Below are 22,718 nucleotides of genomic sequence, written 5' to 3' on the forward strand. Positions count from 1 at the left end.
CTAGAGATGGCAGTAGCCAAAGGATAGTGTCTGGGTGGCAGGTTAACTTAGATAGAGAGGTTGTCGAGAGGCATTTAGCTGCACTGGATGAGTTCAAATCCCCTGGGCCGGAATACACCCGAGAGTGCTCAAAGAACTTTCCAGAGAACTTGTACAGCCCTTGTCCATCATCTTCGGGACCTCTTTAAGGACTGGAGATGTCCCGGAGGACTGGAAGCGATCTTCAAAAAAGGGAGGAAGGATGACCCGGGAAACTACAGACCAGTGAGTCTGACCTCTGTTGTGGGGAAGATAATGGAGCAGATATTAAAGGGAGTGATCTGCAAACATCTGGAGGATGTTTTGAAAGGGTACAGAGGAGAGAAATAAGGATGATCTGGGGCCAAGGGACCAAGCCCTATGAAGATAGGTTGAGGGACTTGGGAATGTTCAGCCTGGAGAAAAGGAGGTTGAGAGGGGACATGATAGCCCTCTTTAAGTATTTGAAAGGTTGTCACTTGGGGGAGGGCAGGATGCTGTTTCTGTTGGCTGCAGAGGAGAGGACACGCAGTAATGGGTTTAAACTTCAAGTACAACGATATAGGCTAGATATCAGGAAAAAAATTTTATAGTCAGAGTAGTTCAGCAGTGGAATAGGCTGCCTAAGGAGGTGGTGAGCTCGCCCTCACTGGCAGTCTTCAAGCAAAGGTTGGATACACATTTTTCTTGGATGCTTTAGGATGCTTAGGGCTAATCCTGCGTTGAGCAGGGGGTTGGACTAGATGGCCTGTATGGCCCCTTCCAACTCTATGATTCTATGATTCTAATTTTCTGTTCTGTCAGAGCTCTGGGCTCTTCTTAAACCCACAAGCACCCTGTGAGTGTTGAGTCAGCCGTAGTTCCCCTCTCTTTCTGAAACATGCAAACTTGTTTGGCCTAGAGCAGGCTTTCTCAACTTTTTTACCACTGAGAAACCCCTGAAACATTCTTCAGGCTGTGAAAAACCCCAGAAGTGGCACAACATTTATGCTACTACAGATCATTGTTTTATCTCTCTGATGCCTGGCCGAGAAATATACGTCCCAAAATGGTAAGAGGCTATACACAGCTTTTATAGACCTTAAAAGTGCCTTTGATAAGTTAGATAGGGATATGCTCTGGAATAATAGAATAGAAGAGAAGAGAAGAGAAGAGAAGAGAAGAGAAGAGAAGAGAAGAGAAGAGAAGAGAAGAGAAGAGAAGAGAAGAGAATCATAGAGTTGGAAGGGGCCATACAGGCCATATAGTCCAACCCCCTGCTCAACCCAGGATTAGCCCTAAGCATCCTAAAGCATCCAAGAAAAGTGTGTATCCAACCTTTGCTTGAAGACTGCCAGTGAGGGGGAGCTCACCACCTCCATAGGCAGCCTATTCCACTGCTGAACTACTCTGACTGTGAAAATTACTGCGTGTCCTCCCCTCTGCAGCCAACAGAAACAGCATCCTGCCCTCCTCCAAGTGACAACCTTTCAAATACTTAAAGAGGGCTATCATGTCCCCTCTCAACCTCCTTTTCTCCAGGCTGAACATTCCCAAGTCCCTCAACCTATCTTCATAGGGCTTGGTCCCTTGGCCCCAGATCATCTTCGTCGCTCTCCTCTGTACCCTTTCAATTTTATCTATGTCCTTCTTGAAGTGAGGCCTCCAGAACTGCACACAGTACTCCAGGTGTGGTCTGACCAGTGCCGTATACAATGGGACTATGACATCTTGTGATTTTGATGTGATGCCTATGTTGATACAGCCCAAAATGGCATTTGCCTTTTTTACCACTGCATCACACTGCCTGCTCATGTTTAGTTTACAATCCACAAGTACCCCAAGGTCTCGTTCACACACAGTGTTCCCTAGAAGCGTATCCCCCATCCAGCAGGCATGCTTTTCATTTTTCTGACCCAGATGCAGAACTTTTCACTTATCTTTATTAAATTGCATCTTGTTCTCATTTGCCCATTTTTCCATTGTGTTCAGATCTCGTTGAACCCTGTCTCTATCTTCCAGAGTATTTGCCAGTCCTCCCAATTTGGTGTCATCTGCAAACTTGATGAGTAGTCCCTCCACCCCCTCATCTAGATCATTAATAAATATGTTAAAAAGTACCGGGCCGAGCACTGAGCCCTGAGGTACCCCACTACTCACCTCTCTGCAGTTTGATGAAACACCATTGACAACAACTCTTTGAGTGCGGTTCTCTAACCAATTCCCTATCCACCTGACTATCTGAAAATCCAGATTGCAGTCCTTCAATTTATCCATCAGAACATCATGGGGAACCTTGTCAAAAGCTTTACTAAAATCCAAGTAAATGACATCAACCGAATTTCCCCGATCCAGCAAACCTGTTACTTGGTGAAAAAAGGAAACCAGGTTGGTCTGGCAGGACCTGTTGGAGACAAATCTATGCTGACTTCCTTGGATCACCAAATTGTCCTCCAGATGTTTGCAGATCGCTCCCTTTAATATCTGCTCCATTATCTTCCCCACAACAGGGGTCAGACTCACTGGTCTGTAGTTTCCCGGGTCATCCTTCCTCCCTTTTTTGAAGATCGGAATAACATTTGCTCTCTTCCAGTCCTCCGGGACATCTCCAGTCCTTAAAGAGGTTCCGAAGATGATGGACAAGGGCTGTGCAAGTTCTCTGGAAAGTTCTTTGAGTACTCTCGGGTTCATTTCCTTCCATACACTCCCTATGTTGATCGTCTCCTTCCCCTAGTGGCTTTAGTTTAAAGCTCTCCTGATGAATCTCCCCAGGTTCCTGCCAAACACATTCTTTCCCAGTTTCGATAAGTGCAGTCCATCAGGTGCTAGTAGGACTTCCTCAAGAAAGCCTATCCCATGGTCCCAGAAACCAAATCTCTCCTGCCGGCACCAATTACGCAGCCAGTGATTCACCTCCATTATCTTCCTCTCCCGACGCATTCCTCTTCCCTTGACAGGCAAGATTGAAGAGAATACCACTTGTGCCCCCATTTGCTTGAGCTTCCTCCCCAGATCTTGATAGTGTTTTTTATTAGGAGCGATGGTATTCAGGGACATGTCATTCGTTCCCACATGGACCATCAGAAATGGGTAGCGATCCGTAGATTTGAGGAGTTTGGGCAGCCGTTCTGAAACATCTTTAATTTTCGCCCCTGGCAAGCAACACACCTCTCGGGTTAGGGGGTCGGGCCCAGCCACATGGCGATCCATTCCTCTTAGCAGGGAGTCTCCAATTACCAGTATTCTCCTTTTTTTTTCTTCTCAACTCCATTTCCTTCTGTCCCCGTGGCCTCTTCCCTTTGTCTTGGACTTTGTTTTGGGACCTCTTCCCTTGTTGACCCTTGCACCTCCTCTGCAAGGGCCTGAAATCTATTGTGGAGCTCCAAAGGCCCCGAGAACTGTCTCGCTCTTCGCCGTTGAGTTTTTTTCCGAACTGTCTGCAGAGGCTCCCTATTGTGGTCAATCTCCTTATCCTCTTCAGGACTAGTTGTATTGTCTTTATTCCGAGTTGCAGGGCTCTGGTCTATGAACTCCTCCCCTTCCTTACTTTGGGTCAGAGTAATAATTCTGTTTTCTAATTTCCTAATCTTTTCCTCCAAAAGTCTTACCACCTTACACTTGGGGCAGCTGTAGTTCATCTTGTCTTCTGGGAGGAAGGCAATCATGTCACACTCACTGCAGATGAAGGGATGAGTGTCCTGGAGGTCCTTTGTAATGTCTCGGCAGTGCAAGTACTAGGGAAATATAATCTACTGATATAATCTCCTGATTCTAATTGCTCAGCCAAGAACCCCAGGCTAAGAGCCACAGGCCAAGAGCCCTTTGTCTCTCGCCCTTCGGCTCGCACCTCTGGCGAGGAGCAGCCCTTTTAAAGCCTCCCAACAATTACCCAGCAATCACCTCACCCAGGCAGCACAATAGCCTCACCTGGTCAGCAGCAACTCTCCCCAGTAGCTCTCTCCACGTGCTCTCAGTTGTCTGAGTTGTCTGAATAAATTGCGATTAATGGGTATGGAACCGAGACTTATGTTTCTCATCCGAAAACTTTATGTGTCAAGTCCGGTATTCTTCAAAGGGAGACTTAATCTCTAAGATCTCAACGACCATTGGAGTTAAGCAAGGCTGTATTCTGGCCCCCTTGTTGTTTAATTTATTCATTAATGATTTAGCGCAGAAACTGGAACCTATTAATGGTCATCCCCCAAAACTTGGTTCCCAGCTTATTCCTTTGTTGTTGTATGCCGACAATACTACAATACTCTCATATACAAGGGTTGGCTTACAACGATACGTATCCACCTTTTACCAATACTGCCAAGATAATAAGTTAGTAATTAACTATGGTAAAACAAAAGTTTTGGTTTTCTCTAAGAGCTGGCATGCAATGACTTGGTCTATTGGAGGCACTTCAATAGAACGTCAAAACATTTAAGTATCTAGGTGTTACCTTCCAGTATAACCAGAACTGGCGCTCCCACTGCCAACAAGCTATCAATCTGGCCAAATCCTCATCTTCCCTGATAAAACAGTTCTTTTCCTCTGCGAAAGGTAACCAATTTATTCCTGCAGCAATTAAAATTTTTAATGCCAAAGTGATGTCCCAGCTCCTGTTTGGATGCCCCCTATGGGTTCCTGCCTTTAACAAATCTATTGAGGGTGTTCATCTGCTTTCTATAGACAAATTGCAGGGGTTCCCAATTGTGTCTCCTACCATGCCATTTGCGCAGAATTTGGCCAAATTAGGGTAGAGACAAGGGCCTGGATAGCTACTTTTAAATTTTGGATCAGACTATTTTTTAGAATAGAAACTGGCAGCCTTTTAACTTGTCTAAAAAGTGACCCTCTTAAATTTCGATGGTTCCAGGCTATTGAACAAAAATTAGTCTCCATTGGCATTGATCTGAACTCCCTACTACCTCTGGAAGAAAAATGTATCTTCCGGATTATTAAACAGAATATTAGACCATGAGCAGCTGGAACTCATACCTACCCAGCCTCGAGTCTGCTCACCAGCATTCTTTGGCATCACTATGCAGAGAAATATTATCCCTACATATTTGCATCTTCTTGATGTCCCACCCCTGAGAAGAGTTTTTCTTCTGGCACGAATGAATGCTTTCCCCTCAAAGGTCTTAGAGGGAAGATTCCACCGTATCCCATACCATGCGAGACTCTGTCCGTGTGGTTCTGGCTGCCCTGACTCTGTCTCACACATTTGGTTAGATTGCCCCTTATATGAGCAGTGTCGGGATGACAGCTTTGTTGCTTTGCTGGGAAACAAGCCTTCTGTAAGTAAATCTATGACCTTGCAATTTCTGCTCTCTGACAAAGACCCAGAGGTAACCATTTTAGTTGCAGAGTTTTAACTAAGATGCTTTTATAATATGCTGCCTACCTTGTATTTTATCTTTTATAGTTTATTTAATCATTTTAAGATCTGTTCGGTTATGTAACACCATGGCCTATTTTATTATTTTGTTGAAATTTTAAACCCTATTTTTATATGTCTTATACATATTTTTATGCCAATAAAACGTTACTGACTGATTGACATGCAGAATATGGTTGGGAAACCAGGGGCCCTCCCCTTCCCACCCCTTCAGGCCCATCATTGGCCATTTTTTGACCATTGGATATTTATAGGGATTTTATTATTATTTTTATTATTATTTTAGGGTATTTTAATTTTTGATTGTAACCGAGCACACCCCATGTTATAGGATTGGTGAGATATAAATAAAATAATAAATAAATTGAGGGGGGGGGCAGGTCAGCAAGAGCCTGAATGGCCATTGTTGTCTATGTGGGTCAGCCAAGGACTGAGCTTGAGGTCTGAGGCAGGATCCAAGCAGACATGTAATTGACAAACCGGTTTAAATCAATCAGTGCTAATCCAGCCAATCAATTTAAACCAGTCAATGCTAACTTGCCCAGTAGCATGCATGGCCTGGGAGACGTACTGCCTGCTTTGTGCATATAAGTTGGAGTTTTCAGAAGGGTTTCTCAGTCTTCTTGTCTCCTGCCACAATGTGTACTCACTGCTGAGATCACCAGTAAAGAGCTGTTCGTGGGCCCAGTAGCCTGGCATTCTTCCTACAAACCCACATATTTTACACTGGCAACAAAGGTGGGATCGCAGTGCTAGGTACGGATCACTGGTAAGTGATTGCCTACAGCTACTGAATCACGGGAGTGGAGCCCTGCTGCCAAGTAGGGACAAGCCACCAGCTTAATCACTTAGAGACCATCATTCATTTGGTGTCCAGCCTCCAGGGAAGGGACTGTCTGACTGCTGAACATGCTGCCCGGAGAGCAGACTCAACAAAATGAATTCCATGGCTACCTTCGGCCAGATCGAGCCCTTTGATCTCAGCCACCCGACCTGCTGCAGTCCTACAAGAGGTGATTCTGTCACTACCTTGTGGCCAACGGCATTACTGATGGAACAAAGACATGAGCAGTATTCCTGAGTTTGTGTGGACCAGAAATCTATGACCTCACATAAGATCTTTTCACTCTGGACGCTGTGGATACTGTGGATGCCGTGGAACTGGATGAGATTCTCCAGCGCCTTCAGGAACCCTGCATCCGACAGCAGGGAGAAATTGGCTGCTGCCACGCATTTTTCCAGCATGTCCAAAAGTACGGCGAGTCCGTCACTGACTTCACTGCTGCTCTTTTTAACCTCGCTCAGGAATGCCATTTCTCAAACCTTGAGGAGGCACTCCAGGATTGATTCATCTGCAGCCTATGGGATGAGGCCACCCAGTGGGAATAAAGGGCTGACCTTCAAGAATGCGCTGGACAAAGCTGCCAAAGCCAACATCTGGAGCACAAGGGCCGTCCAAGGCCACGTGTTGCCCCTGCACTCCCGAGCAGCACACCCAACCACTGAAGTCTACCATGAGGACATCGAGGACTCCGAGAAAGATGTGACTGAAGTGGACCACTGCCCATCCACGCTGTCTTCCAGCAACCATATTGAGACCATATGCCAGCTGTGGAGCTCATGTTCAGCAAAGTCATTTGCTAGGCCTGTAGCAAGAAGAGGCACATAACTCAAGTATGCTGTGTGCAGCCTGCTGTCATGTCCCAACATTAATCTGTTGGAGACGTGCCTCGCCATGGCGACTGACAACAAAGAAAGCCTTTGACTGCACAGTGTGAGCCTGCCAGCCACGGAGGTTGTCTGAAGTCCAGCACCCACATGGTCTTCATCCACTCCATGCAGAACAGCCCCAAGAAGAAGATTCGTCTGTCAGTGAGCATAGAAGCTGCTCCCTGTTATATGGAATTGGACATTGGGTCATCACTGTCAATCATTTCAAGTGCAACTCTTAAACGTCTGTACCCAGATGGCAGTCCCCCTCTCAAGCATTTGAACTTCATAGTCAAGGACTAGAATAATAGAATCATCGAATAATAGAATTGGAAAGGACCTCATGGTTCATCTAGTCCAACCCCCTGCACTATGTGAGATACTTACCACCTTATCGCTCATCCACTGCCACCCCCTTGAGCCTTCACAGAATCAGCCTCTCCGTCAGATGGCTATCCAGCCTCTGTTTAAAAATATTCAAAGATGGAGAACCCACCACCTCCCGAGGAAGCCTTTGCCACTGAGAAACCGCTCTGTCAAGAACTTCTTCCGGATGTTCAGATGGAATTTCTATTGAATTAATTTCATCCCATTGGTTCTGGTTCTTCCCTCCGGGGCAAGAGAGAACTATCAGGGTGGTCTTGTTCCCATATGTGGTGTAGGTGACTTTCATGTTTGATTCAGAATTTTTGGGCCGTTTGCCGGTGGCCATTGTCAAAGGGGAGCCCACCAGTCTCCTCAGCCTGGACTGCCTTGAGCCACTTGGGATCACCATCCGCGGAATCCATCGGCTCCAGGCCACATCCTTAGAGGATGTTTGCAGTGAGTTTCTAGCTGTTTTTGATAACTTGCCTGGACGCTACACTGGTCTGCTGATTTCCCTGGCTCTTGATCCACAGGTGGTACCCATCCACCTCAAGGCCAGGAGGATGGATCCATCATCTTCGGGACCTCTTTAAGGACTGGAGATGTCCCGGAGGACTGGAAGAGAGCAAACGTTATTCCGATCTTCAGAAAAGGGAGGAAGGATGACCCGGGAAACTACAGACCAGTGAGCCTGACCTCTGTTGTGGGGAAGATAATGGAGCAGATATTAAAGGGAACGATCTGCAAACATCTGGAGGACAATTTGGTGATCCAAGAAAGTCAGCATGGATTTGTCTCCAACAGGTCCTGCCAGACCAACCTGGTTTCCGTTTTTGACCAAGTAACAGGTTTGCTGGATCGGGGAAATTCGTTTGATGTCATTTACTTGGATTTTAGTAAAGCTTTTGACAAGGTTCCCCATGATGTTTTGATGGATAAGTTGAAGGACTGCAATCTGGATTTTCAGAGAGTCAGGTGCATAGGGAATTGGTTAGTGAACCGCACTCAAAGAGTTGTTGTCAATGGTGTTTCATCCGACTGGAGAGGGGTGAGTAGCGGGGTACCTCAGGGCTCGGTGCTCGGCCCGGTACTTTTTAACATATTTATTAATGATCTAGATGAGGGGGTGGAGGGACTACTCATCAAGTTTGCAGATGACACCAAAATGGGAGGACTGGCAAATACTCCGGAAGATAGAGACAGAGTTCAACGAGATCTGAACACAATGGAAAAATGGGCAAATAAGAACAAGATGCAATTTAATAAAGATAAGTGTAAAGTTCTGCATCTGGGTCAGAAAAATGAAAAGCATGTCTACTGGATGGGGGATATGCTTCTAGGTAACACTGTGTGTGAACGAGACCTTGGGGTACTTGTGGATTGTAAACTAAACATGAGCAGGCAATGTGATGCAGCGGTAAAAAAGGCGAATGCCATTAGGGGCTGTATCAACAGGGGCATCACATCAAAATCACAAGATGTCATAGTCCCAAGAAGGACGTAGATAAAATTGAAAGGGTACAGAGGAGTGCGACGAAGATGATCTGGGGCCAAGGGACCAAGCCCTATGAAGATAGGTTGAGGGACTTGGGAATGTTCAGCCTGGAGAAAAGGAGGTTGAGAGGGGATATGATAGCCCTCTTTAAGTATTTGAAAGGTTGTCACTTGGAGGAGGGCAGGATGCTGTTTCTGCTGGCTGCAGAGGAGAGGACACGCAGTAATGGGTTTAAACTTCAAGTACAACGATATAGGCTAGATATCAGGAAAAAGTTTTTCACAGTCAGAGTAGTTCAGCAGTGGAATAGGCTGCCTAAGGAGGTGGTGAGCGCCCCCTCACTGGCAGTCTTCAAGCAAAGGTTGGATACACAATTTTCTTGGATGCTTTAGGATGCTTAGGGCTAATCCTGCATTGAGCAGGGGGTTGGACTAGATGGCCTGTATGGCCCCTTCCAACTCTATGATTCTATGATTCTATGATTTCTTTCATGTTAAAGCCCCACATTGATGCAGACCTTAACAAGCTTTTGGCACAGGGGATCCTCGAGCCAGTGCCGAATGCTTGATGGGAGACTCCAATCATTACCCCCAGCAAGCCAAATGGGGACATCTGCATCTGCATGGACTGTAAGTGCCTGCTGAACAAGGCCCTGCAACAGCACTCTTACTCAGTGCCTGTTATCAGCCACCTTCTGGCATCTCTGGCAGGGCGCAAGGTTTTTCCCAAACACAATCTGGCCAAAGCTTACCAGCAACTGCCAGCTGACGATGCCTCAGCGGTGGCCCAAGCAATTGTCACCCATTGGGGGGCATTTTGGGTCAGGCACCTGCAATTTGGTGTCAGTGTGACACCAGCAATCTTCCAAAACTTGATGGAAGATCTCCTAAAGGGAATTCCAGGGGTGAGTCCCTATTTGTCCAATGTTTTGCTTGCAGGGGGCATGATCCCCGAGCTCACTGGCCAAGAGGTCCTGCACCACTTCAATGAAGCTGGCCTGAAAGTAAAGTGGGAGAAATGTTGTCTCGGCATCCCATCAGTGAAGTTCCTCAGGTTCCTATTTGACATTGCTGGAGTCCACCCAACCACGGACAAGGTGAAGGCCATCCAGAATGCGCCACCGCCAATGGCCAAACATGATATGAAGCCTTCTTGGGTCTTCTGAACTTTTTCCATTCCTTCCTGCCCTACAAGGCCCCTGCATCAGATCCTCAATAAGAAGATGCCCTGGGTCTGGGGATCCACTCAGCAATCTGAGTCTATCCAATGCCTCATCACCCTGGACAGCATGCTGGGGTGACAAGACTCAGCCTTGGCTTGTGATGACTCCCAACACAGAATAAGCACTGTCCTGAGCCACTGCCTACTGGACAGGCAAGAGGTTCCGGTGTTCTTCTATTCCCAGACTTTCTTCAGCTGGCACGACTACATTCAAATTGACAAGGAGGCATTCATCATAGTCGCTGGAATAAAGAAAATCCATGACTGTCTCTACAGCTGCCGGTTAACAGTCATCACAAACCACAACCCCCTGCTTGGCCTCTTCACCAAGGACTGTCAAACAGCACAGATCCTTTCCCCATGGATGATCCATCTTTCTCCACAGCTTCGATTTCAGCCTTGAACATAAGCCCAGAAAATCCATCAGCCACACTGATGTCTGCTGCCACCTCAAGTTGACACAGATCCTGTCCCAGTTATGGAGGTTCTGCTGCTGAACTCACTCCCACAATCACAGCTGCACTCCGCGGATGTTACTGCCCATTTCTCCAAGGACCACCTCATCTCCCGCGAAGCTAAACTGGGTGTTGAAGGGGTGGCCTACTGGCAAACAGGACTCAGACATCACACCCTTCATCACCTGGCAAACTGAGTTGTCGGCCCACAAGGGCTGCCTGTTGTGGGGCTCTGAGTTGTGGTGCCTCTCAAATTGCACCAGCCAGTCATGGAAGTGCTGCATGATGGCCACCCTGGCATCGTGCATATGATAGTGCTTGCACACAGCTACGTCTAGTGGCTCAGGATTGACAAGGACATTGGATGACAAGGACAAGATGTCACAAGTGCCAGTGCAGCCATGGGAATCAGCTAAGAATCCCTTATCCCGGCTTCCCATTGACTTTGCCGGCCCCTTTCAGTGACAAACATTCCTGGTTGTTGTGGATTCGTGCACCAAATGGTTGGACGTCATTGCAGTGTCTTGATATTCACCATAGTCATAAGAGCAGCCGGGTCGATAGGTGGCGAAGGCATGGTGCCGCAGGAGTGTCCTCCTTGTTACGCCAAATACGTGTCTATAAGGACACGTGTCTAAATTTAGTTGTGGGGAATCAGCTAGAAGAGCCAGCAAGAGGCAGCGTGGCGTAACGTGGCACCTTGTATTGCACAGTTTACTGGGTAATTACGTCACTGAGATAGAACCAAGGCAGACAATGATCTAAACATGAAAGGATTTTATTAACACACACTAATTAGACAAAAGACAACACATGCACACTCTAGCACAGAAATGTACATTCCTAGCCACTAGCACACAAGGAAAAGCCTTATAGGGGAAGAACCTATACTAAGGGTTGATTGGAAGTGATATCTACCTGTCTTCTGGGTGGAGCGGAGTTCTGGAGGTCCAGGGAAGCAATTTGGGGCGACGGACGAGGGACCAAGACGAACGTCGGACAGCATTTCTGTAGCCTGGAAACTGACTGCCCTTTGTGGCTGTGGGGGCCCAATATTTAAAGGAAATCTGTGGCCTGAGGTTACAGGGGGCTGATCCTACCTTGTCCAGGGCTTGGACAAAGAGTTTGATGGCCAGTAACAACTGTAGCCAGGTCCCAACAAAGAAACGGGTTGCTGAGATAAAGAAACTAGCTGCTGGGAATATGAAGAAATATTTCCTGTCTAGAAGGGCTGATGGCCCATTTCTGGCAAATCCTGGATGATTGCTTGTGCCTGGGGATAGTGGTAAGGGAAAAGACAAAGACCATATCTTGGATTAGATTTGGTGCTGAAAGAGAGTGGCCAGTTCCCTTTATGGGACAATGTGCTTGGCCTGCTGGAGGGGAGTCTTGGGTGGGGTGCCTTTGTCTCTCTGTACTTGCCAGGTGTGCTGACAAACTCCTCTTTTGTTTGCAAGCAAGTAGGTTGGGGGAAGCCTAACTCCAAGTCCTGCTTCAGAGCCAGAAGTGGGTTTTAGTTGCTCTCCCATTATGCTTTGCAAGGCTTGACCTGGCTTTTCTCTCTCTGGTGCCAGGGTCTGCTCAGGAGTGTCAGGAAGGATTGACACGGGTGTGCCAGCCTTTGATGGAGGGGTGACAGCCCACATAACATCCTCACTGGCCAGGCAGTGTCTGGCCACAAGGCGGGATGAGTGCCTTGCAGCCAGCTTTTAGAGGTGGGTGCTCTGGGGTCCAGCCAAATCCTGGTGCACCCAGATTTACTGGGCACGCCCAGATTAGCCTGTGCAGGCAGAAGCACAAGCCGGACACCCAGATGTGTCCCGGGCAGCACTCCTCCCATAGTGGCTTTTCATAAAAATTAGAGCCACCAACGGTAAGGACAGGCTTCCTGTGTCGGCCATTGTTGGGGGGGGGGGCTCCAAAATTTCAAGGATGGAGAACTGACCACCTCCCGAGGAAGCCTGTTCCACTGAGAAACTGCTCTAGCTGTCAGGAACTTCTTCCGGATGTTTAATTCTTTTGAATTAATTTCATCCCATTGGATCTGGTCCATCCCTCCGGGGCAAAAGAGAACAACTCTGCTCCATCCTCCATATGGCACCCTTTTAAATACTTGAAGATGGCTATCAGATCCCCTCTCCAGGCTAAACAGGCCAAGCTCCTCCAACCTTTCCTCAGACGTCTTGGTCTCCAAACCCCTCACCATCTTTGTTGCCCTGCTCTGGACATGCTCTAGTTTGTCTAAATCACTTGATAATGAGACAGACAGTATGCTGTCATGTCTACTCAGAAGCCAATCCCAGTGGGCTCTCCAGAAAGTGCACTAACGTTTGCAATGTGCTCACTGCTCTTTACATGGTCACCAATACAAATCAGATTAAGGCTCTCAAAGCAGGTTCTGTGTGTGTGCACATGTGCGTGTGCATGTATCTGTAGGGGGAAGACGTTCCTGACAGTCAGAGTGGTTTCTCATTGGAACAGGCTTCCTTGGGAGGTGGTGGGTTCTCCATCTTTGGAAATGTTTAAGCAGAGGCTGGATAGCCATCTGATGGAGAGGCTGATTCTGTGAAGGCTCAAGGGGGTGGCAGGTGACAGTGGATGAGCAAGAGGGTTGTGAGTGTCCCGCATAGTACAGGGGGTTGGACTAGAAGACTCAGGAGGTCCCTTCCAACTCTATGATTCTATGACATACAATCGGAAGTGTTATGCCTTGATGGGAGGGCTGCCTGAACAGATGTTTTGAAAGACTCAGTCATTTTGCTTGCTTTCCCATGCATAGGAACAAGCAACCCGACGTGCTATCATCCAGTCGGGACTCCCGGTCACTCTGCTGCAGTGCCTCTGCCTCTTCTTCACCTTTCCCCTTGATGAAGATGGCAACAGTACCGGAATGTGTGAGGGGGAATTGCACATGCAGAAAACACTTGTGCAGGTAAAGGATATCTGGACCCTTGGCACAGGATGTGTCGGCGCCTAGGGGGTGGGTATGGTAGAGTGGCCTACTTTGGGTTGAGAAATTTCTGTAGATTTGGGTGGAGGTTGAATGGTGGGGTTGGGAGAAGGGAGGGACCTCAGCAGGGCATAACACCATAGATTCCCTCCTCCAAATCAGCCATTTTCTCCAGGGGAACTATTCTCTGTAGTCTGGAGATCACTTGGAATACTGAGAGATCTTAAGGCCCCCCAGGGAGGTTGATCATCTTAGGATATAGGAAGGTCATGGAACCCTTATCTTTCAGGAGATGGTACTTGGAGAGTACCCTCTTGCAGTTCCCTCAGGTGTACTGTTTTGCTTCCAGATGATGCTCAATGCTTATGCAGAGGAGCAAGGAGTTGAAGAGCTTCTCGGGACCACTGACCTTCAGTCTCTGATCGTAACAATAGCCTCTCTCTGGGACCAAGGCAACCCTTCCTGGAAAGACCCCACAAACCAAGTCCTGCGAACAATTTCAAAGGTCCCATCCCAAAATGTCATTTCATATCTACAAGGTAATAGCTGTTGTTGTTCTCTGCTCTCATGCTCCAAAAAGAACCTGCAATTATAAGGTATTTAGTAGATCAGGGATCCCCAATCTTTTTTGAACCTCTGGGTATCTTTAGAATTTTACAGGGTGCGGCAGATGCAGACACAAAATGGCTGCTGGTGGAGGAGGAGCCAGCCACAACATGGCTGCCACAGGATATGAGGACAAGTGCAAAATGGCTACTGAAGAAGGCAGAATCACCCACAAAATTCTGGCAGTCAGCTTATGCATCACTTATTATTAACTCTTCAATATTTCATGCAGAAACTCTGGAGAAGCACATGCCTTGCAACATTATCCCCTTTTTTTCTTTTTTTACATAGCTAACCTTCAGCCATGCAGTGAAGATCTTTGTTCTGCTAAAGCACATACTGTGAAAGCAAAGTGTCCTTTTTAAAAATCTGCGTAGCCCATCAGAATTCCAAGGGCCGATCAAAAGCCCCACCTGGCCCTCCCATGTTCTAGGAAGATTTGATGGGCACCAGGTGGGCAACCATGAGGTCAGTGGGCACCCCACTGGAGATACTTGTGTAACCCCTGAGTCCCCAGAGCCAGATTCAGAGTCTAGGAGAAAGTTAAATAAAATTTATTTTTAAACTGAACAGTTTCTATAGGGAAAAACCTTCCCAAAAATGCAAATACGGGTTCACCAACTGTCCCAGAACAGAGTCCTACTCACTCCATGTGGACAGCACAGCCTGTATGTATATATATTTTCGTTTGACTATTTTAATGCTTTGTTTGCATGATTTTTATCGCTTCAGCTTCAACAATAAATTTAAATTCACAGCAGAGCCCCAAGCATCCGAAAGACCTTCTTGCAACAGCAGGAGCTCTTCTGGTGGAGATGCTGGGGGTGTCTTAGTCCCCTTGACACCACGAAGTGGTCCAGTTCTGTACTCAGGTGCTGCTTTTCCAAGGTTGTCAAAGCAGAGTTCAACTGCCAACAAGTCCTTTCCTGCAGAACTGTGGATATCTCCCTGGACAGCAGTTTTCCTCTGTTCTTTCTCAGACCAAAGACCCTATTGTATAAGTTTTCCTATACAGCAATATCAGTTCTTTTCCTTAGTCTCCCAAAGAGTCCCTCTTTCCCCTATAGCTGGCTTAATGTGATCTAAATATCTGCAGTCTGTTAGTCTTGCCTAGGCCCCAAGCTCTTTCTCCAAGGTGGGCTTATAGTTAGCTGGCCACAGAAAGGCCTGACTGATCTGGATCCCTCTCCCCTTCCAGGGCTTCAGCAATCCTTCATCAAGGCCAGACTTTCTCTTCAGAGCCTGCCACTTTCAGTGGCTCTCGTTAGAATGCTCTTTTCCCCTTTAGCTGGCCTAGCCTGAAGACAGCAACAGAATACAGGAGGATCTCGATAGGCTCAAGAAGTGGGCTAAACTGAATAAAATGAGGTTCAATAGGGACAAATGTAAAGTTCTGCATTTAGGTACGAAAAAACAAATACACCAATATAAGATGGGGGAGAATTGTCTTGGCAGTAGCATGTGCGAAAAGGATCTAGGAGTCTTAGTAGAACATTGAACATGAATCAGCAGTGTGACTCAGTGGCTAAAAAAGCTAATGGGATTTTGGGCCATATCAAATGGAGTATCATGTCCAGATCACGGGAAATGATGGTATCCCTTTACTCTGCTCTGATTCAGCCTCACTTGGAGTACTGTGTTCAGTTTTGGGCACCCCAGTTGAAGAGGAATGAGAAACTGGAACGTGTCCAGAGGAGGGCAACAAAGATGGTGAGGGGTTTGGAGACCAAGACATATGAAGAAAGCTTGGGGGAGCTTGGTCTGTTTAGCCTGGAGAGGAGACGACTAAGAGGGGATCTGATAACCAAGTATTTAAAAGGGTGCCATATGGAGGATGGAGCAGAATTGTTCTCTCTTGCCCCAGAGGGACAGACCAGAACGAATGGGATGAAATTAATTCAAAAGAAAGTTCATCTAAACATCCAGAAGAAGTTCCTGACAGTTAGAGCCGTTTCTCAGTGGAACAGGCTTCCTCGGGAGGTGGTGGGTTCCCCATCTTTGGAAATTTTAAAACAGAGATAGCCATCTTACAGAGGATAGCCATCTTACAGAGAAGCTGATTCTGTGAAGGTAAAGGAATGGCAGGTTACAGTAGATGAACGACTGGGATGTGAGTGTTCTGCATAGTGCAGGGGATTGTACCCATGAGGCCCTTTCCAATCTATGATTCTATGATTCTATGATGACTTTAAGGCCAACGAACAGTAAACTGAAATGTAATACTGGACCAATCCGGGGGCCTGGCCAATCAGGCTTCCCCATTAAGAACCAATCTGAGCTCTCAGCAGGCTGCCTGAAATGTGTATAAGTCACCTAAGGGCCTCTTTTTCTCAGTTTGGTGTTCGGGGTAGGAATTAATAAAGAGCTGTTGTTTTTGAAGAACTTTTCATAAGTGTCTTGCTGAAACCACAGGCTTATTATTGGTGACGGAGGTGGGATGGCTGTTGTGGATAGCCTGCCCTGGGAAGCGAAGGTTCAGCTGCAGCCACCAATGAACCTACCCCCCTTGTGCCCGGTGCCCTTCCTGTCAGCAGGGACCAACCAGCAGGCAGCACCAAGGCTATCCACCAAGCAAGAGACGCCACCACTACACGGCCCAAGCGGGCACCGGTCATATAATCATATAATCATAAAGTTGGAAGGGACTTTCTGAGTCATCTAGACCAGTGTTCCCCAACCCCCGGTCCGGGGATTGGTACTGGTCCATGAATCAGTCGGTACCGGGCCGCGGCTCCTCCTCGTCCTCCTCCCCGGCTGCTGCCTCGGGGGCTGCCCTGCCATTTTGCCTCCGGCTCACCTTTGGTGCTCTCTGGCAGCCGCCATGTCTGGGGCTCCCTCTTGACGTGGCACTGCGAGCTGCTGTTAGCAGCGCCCCCCAGCGGGCGGCAGGGAGTATGGGGCGCCGGCAGGAAAGCAAGCGGAGCAGGAACTCAGGCGGCAGTGGCGATGTCCCTTGGCAAAAGACTACCCCCCCCGGTGATAAAAAGGTTAGGGACCACTGATCAACCCCCTGCACTATGCAGGATACTCACAACCCTATCACTTATCCACTGTAACCTGCCATCGCCTTAAGCCTTCACAGAATCAGCCATCAGATGACTATCCAGACTGTTTAAAAATGAACAAAGATGGAGAACCCACCACCTCCCGAGGATGCCTGTTCCACTGAGAAACCACTCTAACTGTCAGGAACTTCGTTTGAATGTCAGGGAATTCCTTTTGAATTAATTTAATTAATTTAATTAATTTAATTGGTTCTGGTCCGTCCTTTTGGTCCACACAAAGGACATCGAGAGCGAGGCAAGGACACCTGAGGAGGAGATGGAAGAGCTATGACCATCCACATCTGTCTGCTGCACCGTGATTAAGCAGCCTGCTAGTTTGTGTTCCAGTTGCGGCTGGACACATCTGTGGAAGATTTGCCATTTCAGGGATGCGCAATGTCAGCTATGTGGCAAGTTCGAAAATGTTGTTCCAGAATGACGACGGTGAAGACTGCTCACAGCCTCGTCAACATTAAAAAAACACACCAATTTCAGAGCATAGAGCCACACCATGCCTTAGCAGCCATCATATGCTGGCTCCATGGCCAACTGCATCTGCCAACAGGCACCTTTAGTAACCACTCAATCCACTAGGGCCACGCAGGAAAAGATCCAGGTCACCGTCAAAATCGAAGGATCTCTGTACAGCATGGAAGTGGACTCTGGATCTGCCTTTTCTATAATTTCTAGAGAGACCCTGAGAAAGCTCCATATCACAAAACTGCCTCGCTTGTGGCCATTGTGTCAAACAGTTACGCCTAGTCATTGTAGAAGGTTGCCATACCAGTCTGTTGGGCCTGGAATGGTTTGCTTCTCTGGGCATCACCAGCTCTGGGGTCCACCACTTGGACACTGTCTGTTCAGTATTTGCATCTGTTTTCAACAGCACACTGGGGTGCTACACTAGCCTACCCATCTCCTTCAATCTCAACCCGTCTGTCAAGCCCGTGTAGCTGAAGGCTCGCAGAATACCATTCGCTCTCAAACCATGGATTGATGCTGAGCTCGACCATCTGATCACCTAAGGCATACTAGAACCCATGTCCCATGCCAAATGGGAAACCCCATCGTCACTCCACTCGAGGCGAATGGCAACATCTATGTTTGTGCCGATTACAAATGCATCATCAACAAGGCACTCCAACAGCATGCCTGCCGTGTCCCCGTGGTCAGCCATCCGGCCCCATCGCCCAGGCCATCATAATGCATCAGGGCTCTTTCCGAGATCTCTTGGGAGTCATGCCCTATTTTGATGACATTTTGACTTGTGGGGCTTCTGAGGTCGAACTCACCGCCTGACTCTGCTCAGTACTGTCCTAGTTCCAGGCTGCTAGTCTCCAAGTCAAAAAAGAGAAATGCCACCTGGAGGTGAAATCGGATTGGTTCCTCGGGTTCTTTGTGTATGCCTCTGGGATTTAGCCCACTCCGTCAAAGGTCTGGGCCAGCACCGAAATCCAGAATAGAACTGCAGGCATTCTTAGGGCTCCTAAATTTCTATCATGCCTTTATGCCAGACAAGGCCTCTGCACCCGAGCCCCCTGCACTGTCTGCTAGATAAGCACACGCAGTGGTTGTGGACTAAGCAGCACCTGGCTGCTTTCAACAATGTCAAGCGCCTACTATAACTGAACTGCATCCTGGAGCATTTCTCCAAGCATCTTCCCTTGACTTTAGCTTGTAACACCTCACCCTATGGCATCGGTGCTGTCTTGAGCCACTGGCTTTCTGAGGGATGGGAGGTGCTAATTGCCTTCTATTCCAGGACTCTTTCTGCTCCAGAGTGCAATTATACCTGAATTGATAAGGAGACTTTGGCAATTATGGCCCGGGGGGGGGGATTCCATGACCTTCTTTTTGGTTGGCCTTTTGTTATCTATTCCGACCACAAGTTCATGCCAGACAAGCAAGCTCCAAAGATTCTACCCACTGAATGCTAGGGTGGTCCATTTTCCACAATGGTTATCAGTACTCCTTGCAACAACACCCCGGCAAGGTCATACTGATGCCCTTAGCTATCTCCCACTGCTGGAGGTTGGTGCTGACCCTTCGTGCAGCATGAGGACTTACCGGAGCCTCCCCTTCATGCCTCCAACATTGCCTCTACCTCCTCCAGGGACAAGGTGCTGGCATGGGTGCTGGACTGGGTGTGAATGGGTGGCCCAAGGACAAGCCAACAGGGGACTTTGTCCCTTTCGCAGCATGACAGAATAAACTAGTGGCCCACAAGAGCTGCCTGATGTGGGGAAACTGAGTAATCATAATGCCTAAACTTCAGTACTGGGTGCTGGCAGTGCTGCATGATGGCCACCCTGGGATAGTTCACACGAAGGCTCTTGCAAGGCACTACATTTGTTGACATGGCATTGACAAGGCTATCGAGGTCTGGGTAAAACGCCGCAACCCCTGCCAAGAGATACAGCCCAAAATCCCATTTGCCTTTTTAGGCACTGAGTCACGCTGCTGACTCATGTTCAATGTATGGTCTACTAAGACTCCTAGATCCTTTTCGCACATGCTGCTGCCAAGACAAGCCTCCCCCATCCTATATTGGTGCTTTTGGTTTTTCCTACCTAAATGCAGAACTTTACATTTGTCCCTATTGAACTTCATTTTATTCAGTTTAGCCCAGCCTATCAAGATCCTCCTGTATTCTGTTGCTGTCGTCTTCAGTTGCGTTTGCTACCCCTACCAGTTTATATCTGAACTCTACGAGGGCATTTCAAGGGAAGGGGAGAAAGGAACACAAATTCTTTTTGTGCAAGACAGTCCCACACTCAAATGACTGCTCTCCTTGCTTCCAAGAAGCCTAGGGGCAGTCCCACATCAGCTGCATTTCCTCTGATGTGCTCTAGACATATGATGAGTCGTGGGGGCCGCCCACAGGTCATCCTGCTTCATGTTTATGACTCAGGATTCATAATCTTTATATTTGGCTGTGGGAAAGCCAGTTCTACATGGGAAAAGTGGCTAACCTCTCAGTGTTCATCCTACTGTCTGGACAATTGTCCAGTGGGACACTGGCTGGCTGGGAAATTAATACTGCAAATATAGTTTTTCATAGGCAAGTGCCTCAGCCAAATGTACCAAGCACCCCCACAGGCAGAGCAACCATCTGCAAGAACCTCTGCTGATCAGACAATGCTTCAGCTTGCAGTAAGAAAGAGGAAAAGATGGGCCTGAAAGATTAGACTTGAAAGCTTAGAAAGGTGAGCTTAATCAGTTACTTCACAACTTATATTTAGGCTCATGGATGCACAAGTAGCCCTGACCTGCATGGCCAAGGCTAGCCCAATCATGTCAGATCTCAGAAGCTAAGCAGTCAGCCCTGGTTAGTGCTTGGGTAGACCACCAAGAAAGTGCAGTGTTGCTCTGCAGAGACAGGCAAGAGCAAACGACCTTGAAAAACCCAAGGAGGGTTAGAATTTTCCACCACTACAGCACACAGACACACACAGGGAAATCTTCTAGAATCATAGAGTTGGAAGGTGCCTCCAGGGTCACCCAGTCCAACCCCCTACACAATGCAGGAACTCATAACTACCTGGCTACCTACAGTGACCCCAATTTCATGGCTAGACGATTCCCCTTCACACCAAAAATCTCCAGCATCCCGCCTGGCCTGGAGGGAATTCACCTCCCATCCCATGGTGGGAATCAGCAGTTCCCTGGCTACGCAAGGAAGGGCCACAAGAGACAAACACTCAAAGGCTTTGGGGAGGGGCTGCTGAAGCCCAGGAGGGGGAGGGCTCAGGAGCAGGGAGACCCCTCAGAAGCCCCCCTTGGAAAAAGAGCTTGGCAAGATCAGCAGATTGCAGATCTCTAGACGGGCCCTCCTGTTAGAATCAGGTCAACTAATTGCTAATATAGTCTTGTGCTGGTATGTAAATAATCTGGTGTAGATTTGCATATTTAACAAAAGCTCATGGGTAGGCTTTGAAAATGGTCACTGTAACCTCAAGGGATATCGCAAAGCCAGGCTAGGCCAGCTGAAAAAAAAACTGAGTTCTATTGAGAACTGTAGAAAATGGCAAGCTTTGAAGAACAAGTCTGGCTTTGCTAAATCTTCCATAGAGTTGGTAGGGACTTCCATGGCCATCTGGTTCAACCCCCCTGTACTATGCAGGAATTCCCAACTCTTTGCCTACCCACAGTGGTTCCAAATTCCATGCCCCATATGCACCAAAACTCATCAGCATCCAGCCTGGTCTGGAGGGAATTCAACACAGTGGTAATTACAGAGTTGGAAGGGACCTCCAACCCCCTGCACAATGCAGGCCACTCACAACTAGTTGCCCACCCACAGTGACCCCAATTCCATGCCCAAGTGACCCCCCCTCCCCCAGGAATCTCCAGCATCCAGCCTGGCCTGGAGGGAATTAACCTACCACCCCATGGTGGGAACCAGCAATTCCCTGGGTATACAAGGACATGTTGGGTGGTGGGGCTGTTTCTAGGGCCACATGAGACCAACACTGGCTCATCCCTTCCTGCCCATCCACTCACACTCTGCCTAAGTTCATAAGTTCTGATGCCATACAAGCCTCTACGGCTGCCCTTGACTCACTCAGGCCATCAGCCCAATTTGGCTGAGAAGTCCCCACTGGATTTGGGGACTGTGGGATGAAGCACTACCAGACTTTGTGTGCTGAACTCACTTGCCAAGTGTGTGTGTTGCTTTGTTTCCAGCCACAGATTGCATTAAAATGTCCCTTCAGAACTTGTCAAAGTCGATGGACTCCTTGTCTCCAGGGGATTTGTGTGAAGTCCTCAACATCCTCCTGTGTTTTGTGAAGAACTCCTACCCGGTCTCCGCGGCCCTGCTTCTGGAGTTTGAGAACAACGGCGGGTACCAGCTGCTGCTGAGAGCTCTGCTCAGGCAAGTTCTTTGGCTAGTTGTTTACAACCCTGGGCCCTAAAATATAAAACCCAAACACCACCCACAACATACTTTTTATTAGGACCAGCCAAGCTTTCTACCACGCCAGATGTAATAAAGGAAAGAGAGAAAATGCAGACCTTAGGGTGGATGTTTGGTGGGAAGGAGAAATCCGATAGCCCAATTTCTTTAGATCTTGGAAGCACAGCTTGGATGGGAGACCACCCTGGATGGCTCTGCAGAGCAGGCAATGGCCAACCACCTCTGTGCCTCATTTGCCTCGAAAGCCCCTTGCTGGGGCTGCCGTAAGTCAGCAGCACAGATGTACATACAGAAGCATAATATCTGGGTTATGTTCAGACCTCCTCCTGCCAGCGCATCGTAGCCTCCATAGCATATTCTAAGGTAATAATCCCCCTTCCCATCAGGTTTCTGACCTCCCCTTAACTATTGAGACTCCAAGTTCCTTTTCAGAAGGAAGAACAGCAGAAAGCTGTTTGCATAGTTGGTTGCCTGCCAAAGCAGCCAGTTTCTTGTCCTATGGCCTACGTGCATTTGATTTTCCCAGCAGTTGCTCTGTGTCAACGATGCGTGTTCTTAATTGCTCTG

General features: G+C 47.9%; 1 protein-coding gene across 5 annotated transcripts in view; it reads left to right on the forward strand.

The window, feature by feature from the left end:
• WDFY4 (WDFY family member 4) overlaps nt 1-22,718 on the forward strand; it is a 305,701-nt gene that overhangs the window by 28,901 nt on the left and 254,082 nt on the right. For all 5 annotated transcript variants that reach the window (XM_077350999.1, XM_077351000.1, XM_077350998.1 and 2 more), the window contains 3 exons: nt 13,413-13,565; nt 13,933-14,122; nt 21,920-22,109. In XM_077350999.1, coding sequence (XP_077207114.1) covers nt 13,413-13,565; nt 13,933-14,122; nt 21,920-22,109 — 533 coding nt within the window. The remainder of the gene's footprint in view (nt 1-13,412; nt 13,566-13,932; nt 14,123-21,919; nt 22,110-22,718) is intronic.

Source organism: Paroedura picta, chromosome 8 (genome assembly GCF_049243985.1).
Source record: "Paroedura picta isolate Pp20150507F chromosome 8, Ppicta_v3.0, whole genome shotgun sequence".
NCBI classification, from domain to species: Eukaryota; Metazoa; Chordata; class Lepidosauria; order Squamata; family Gekkonidae; genus Paroedura; species Paroedura picta.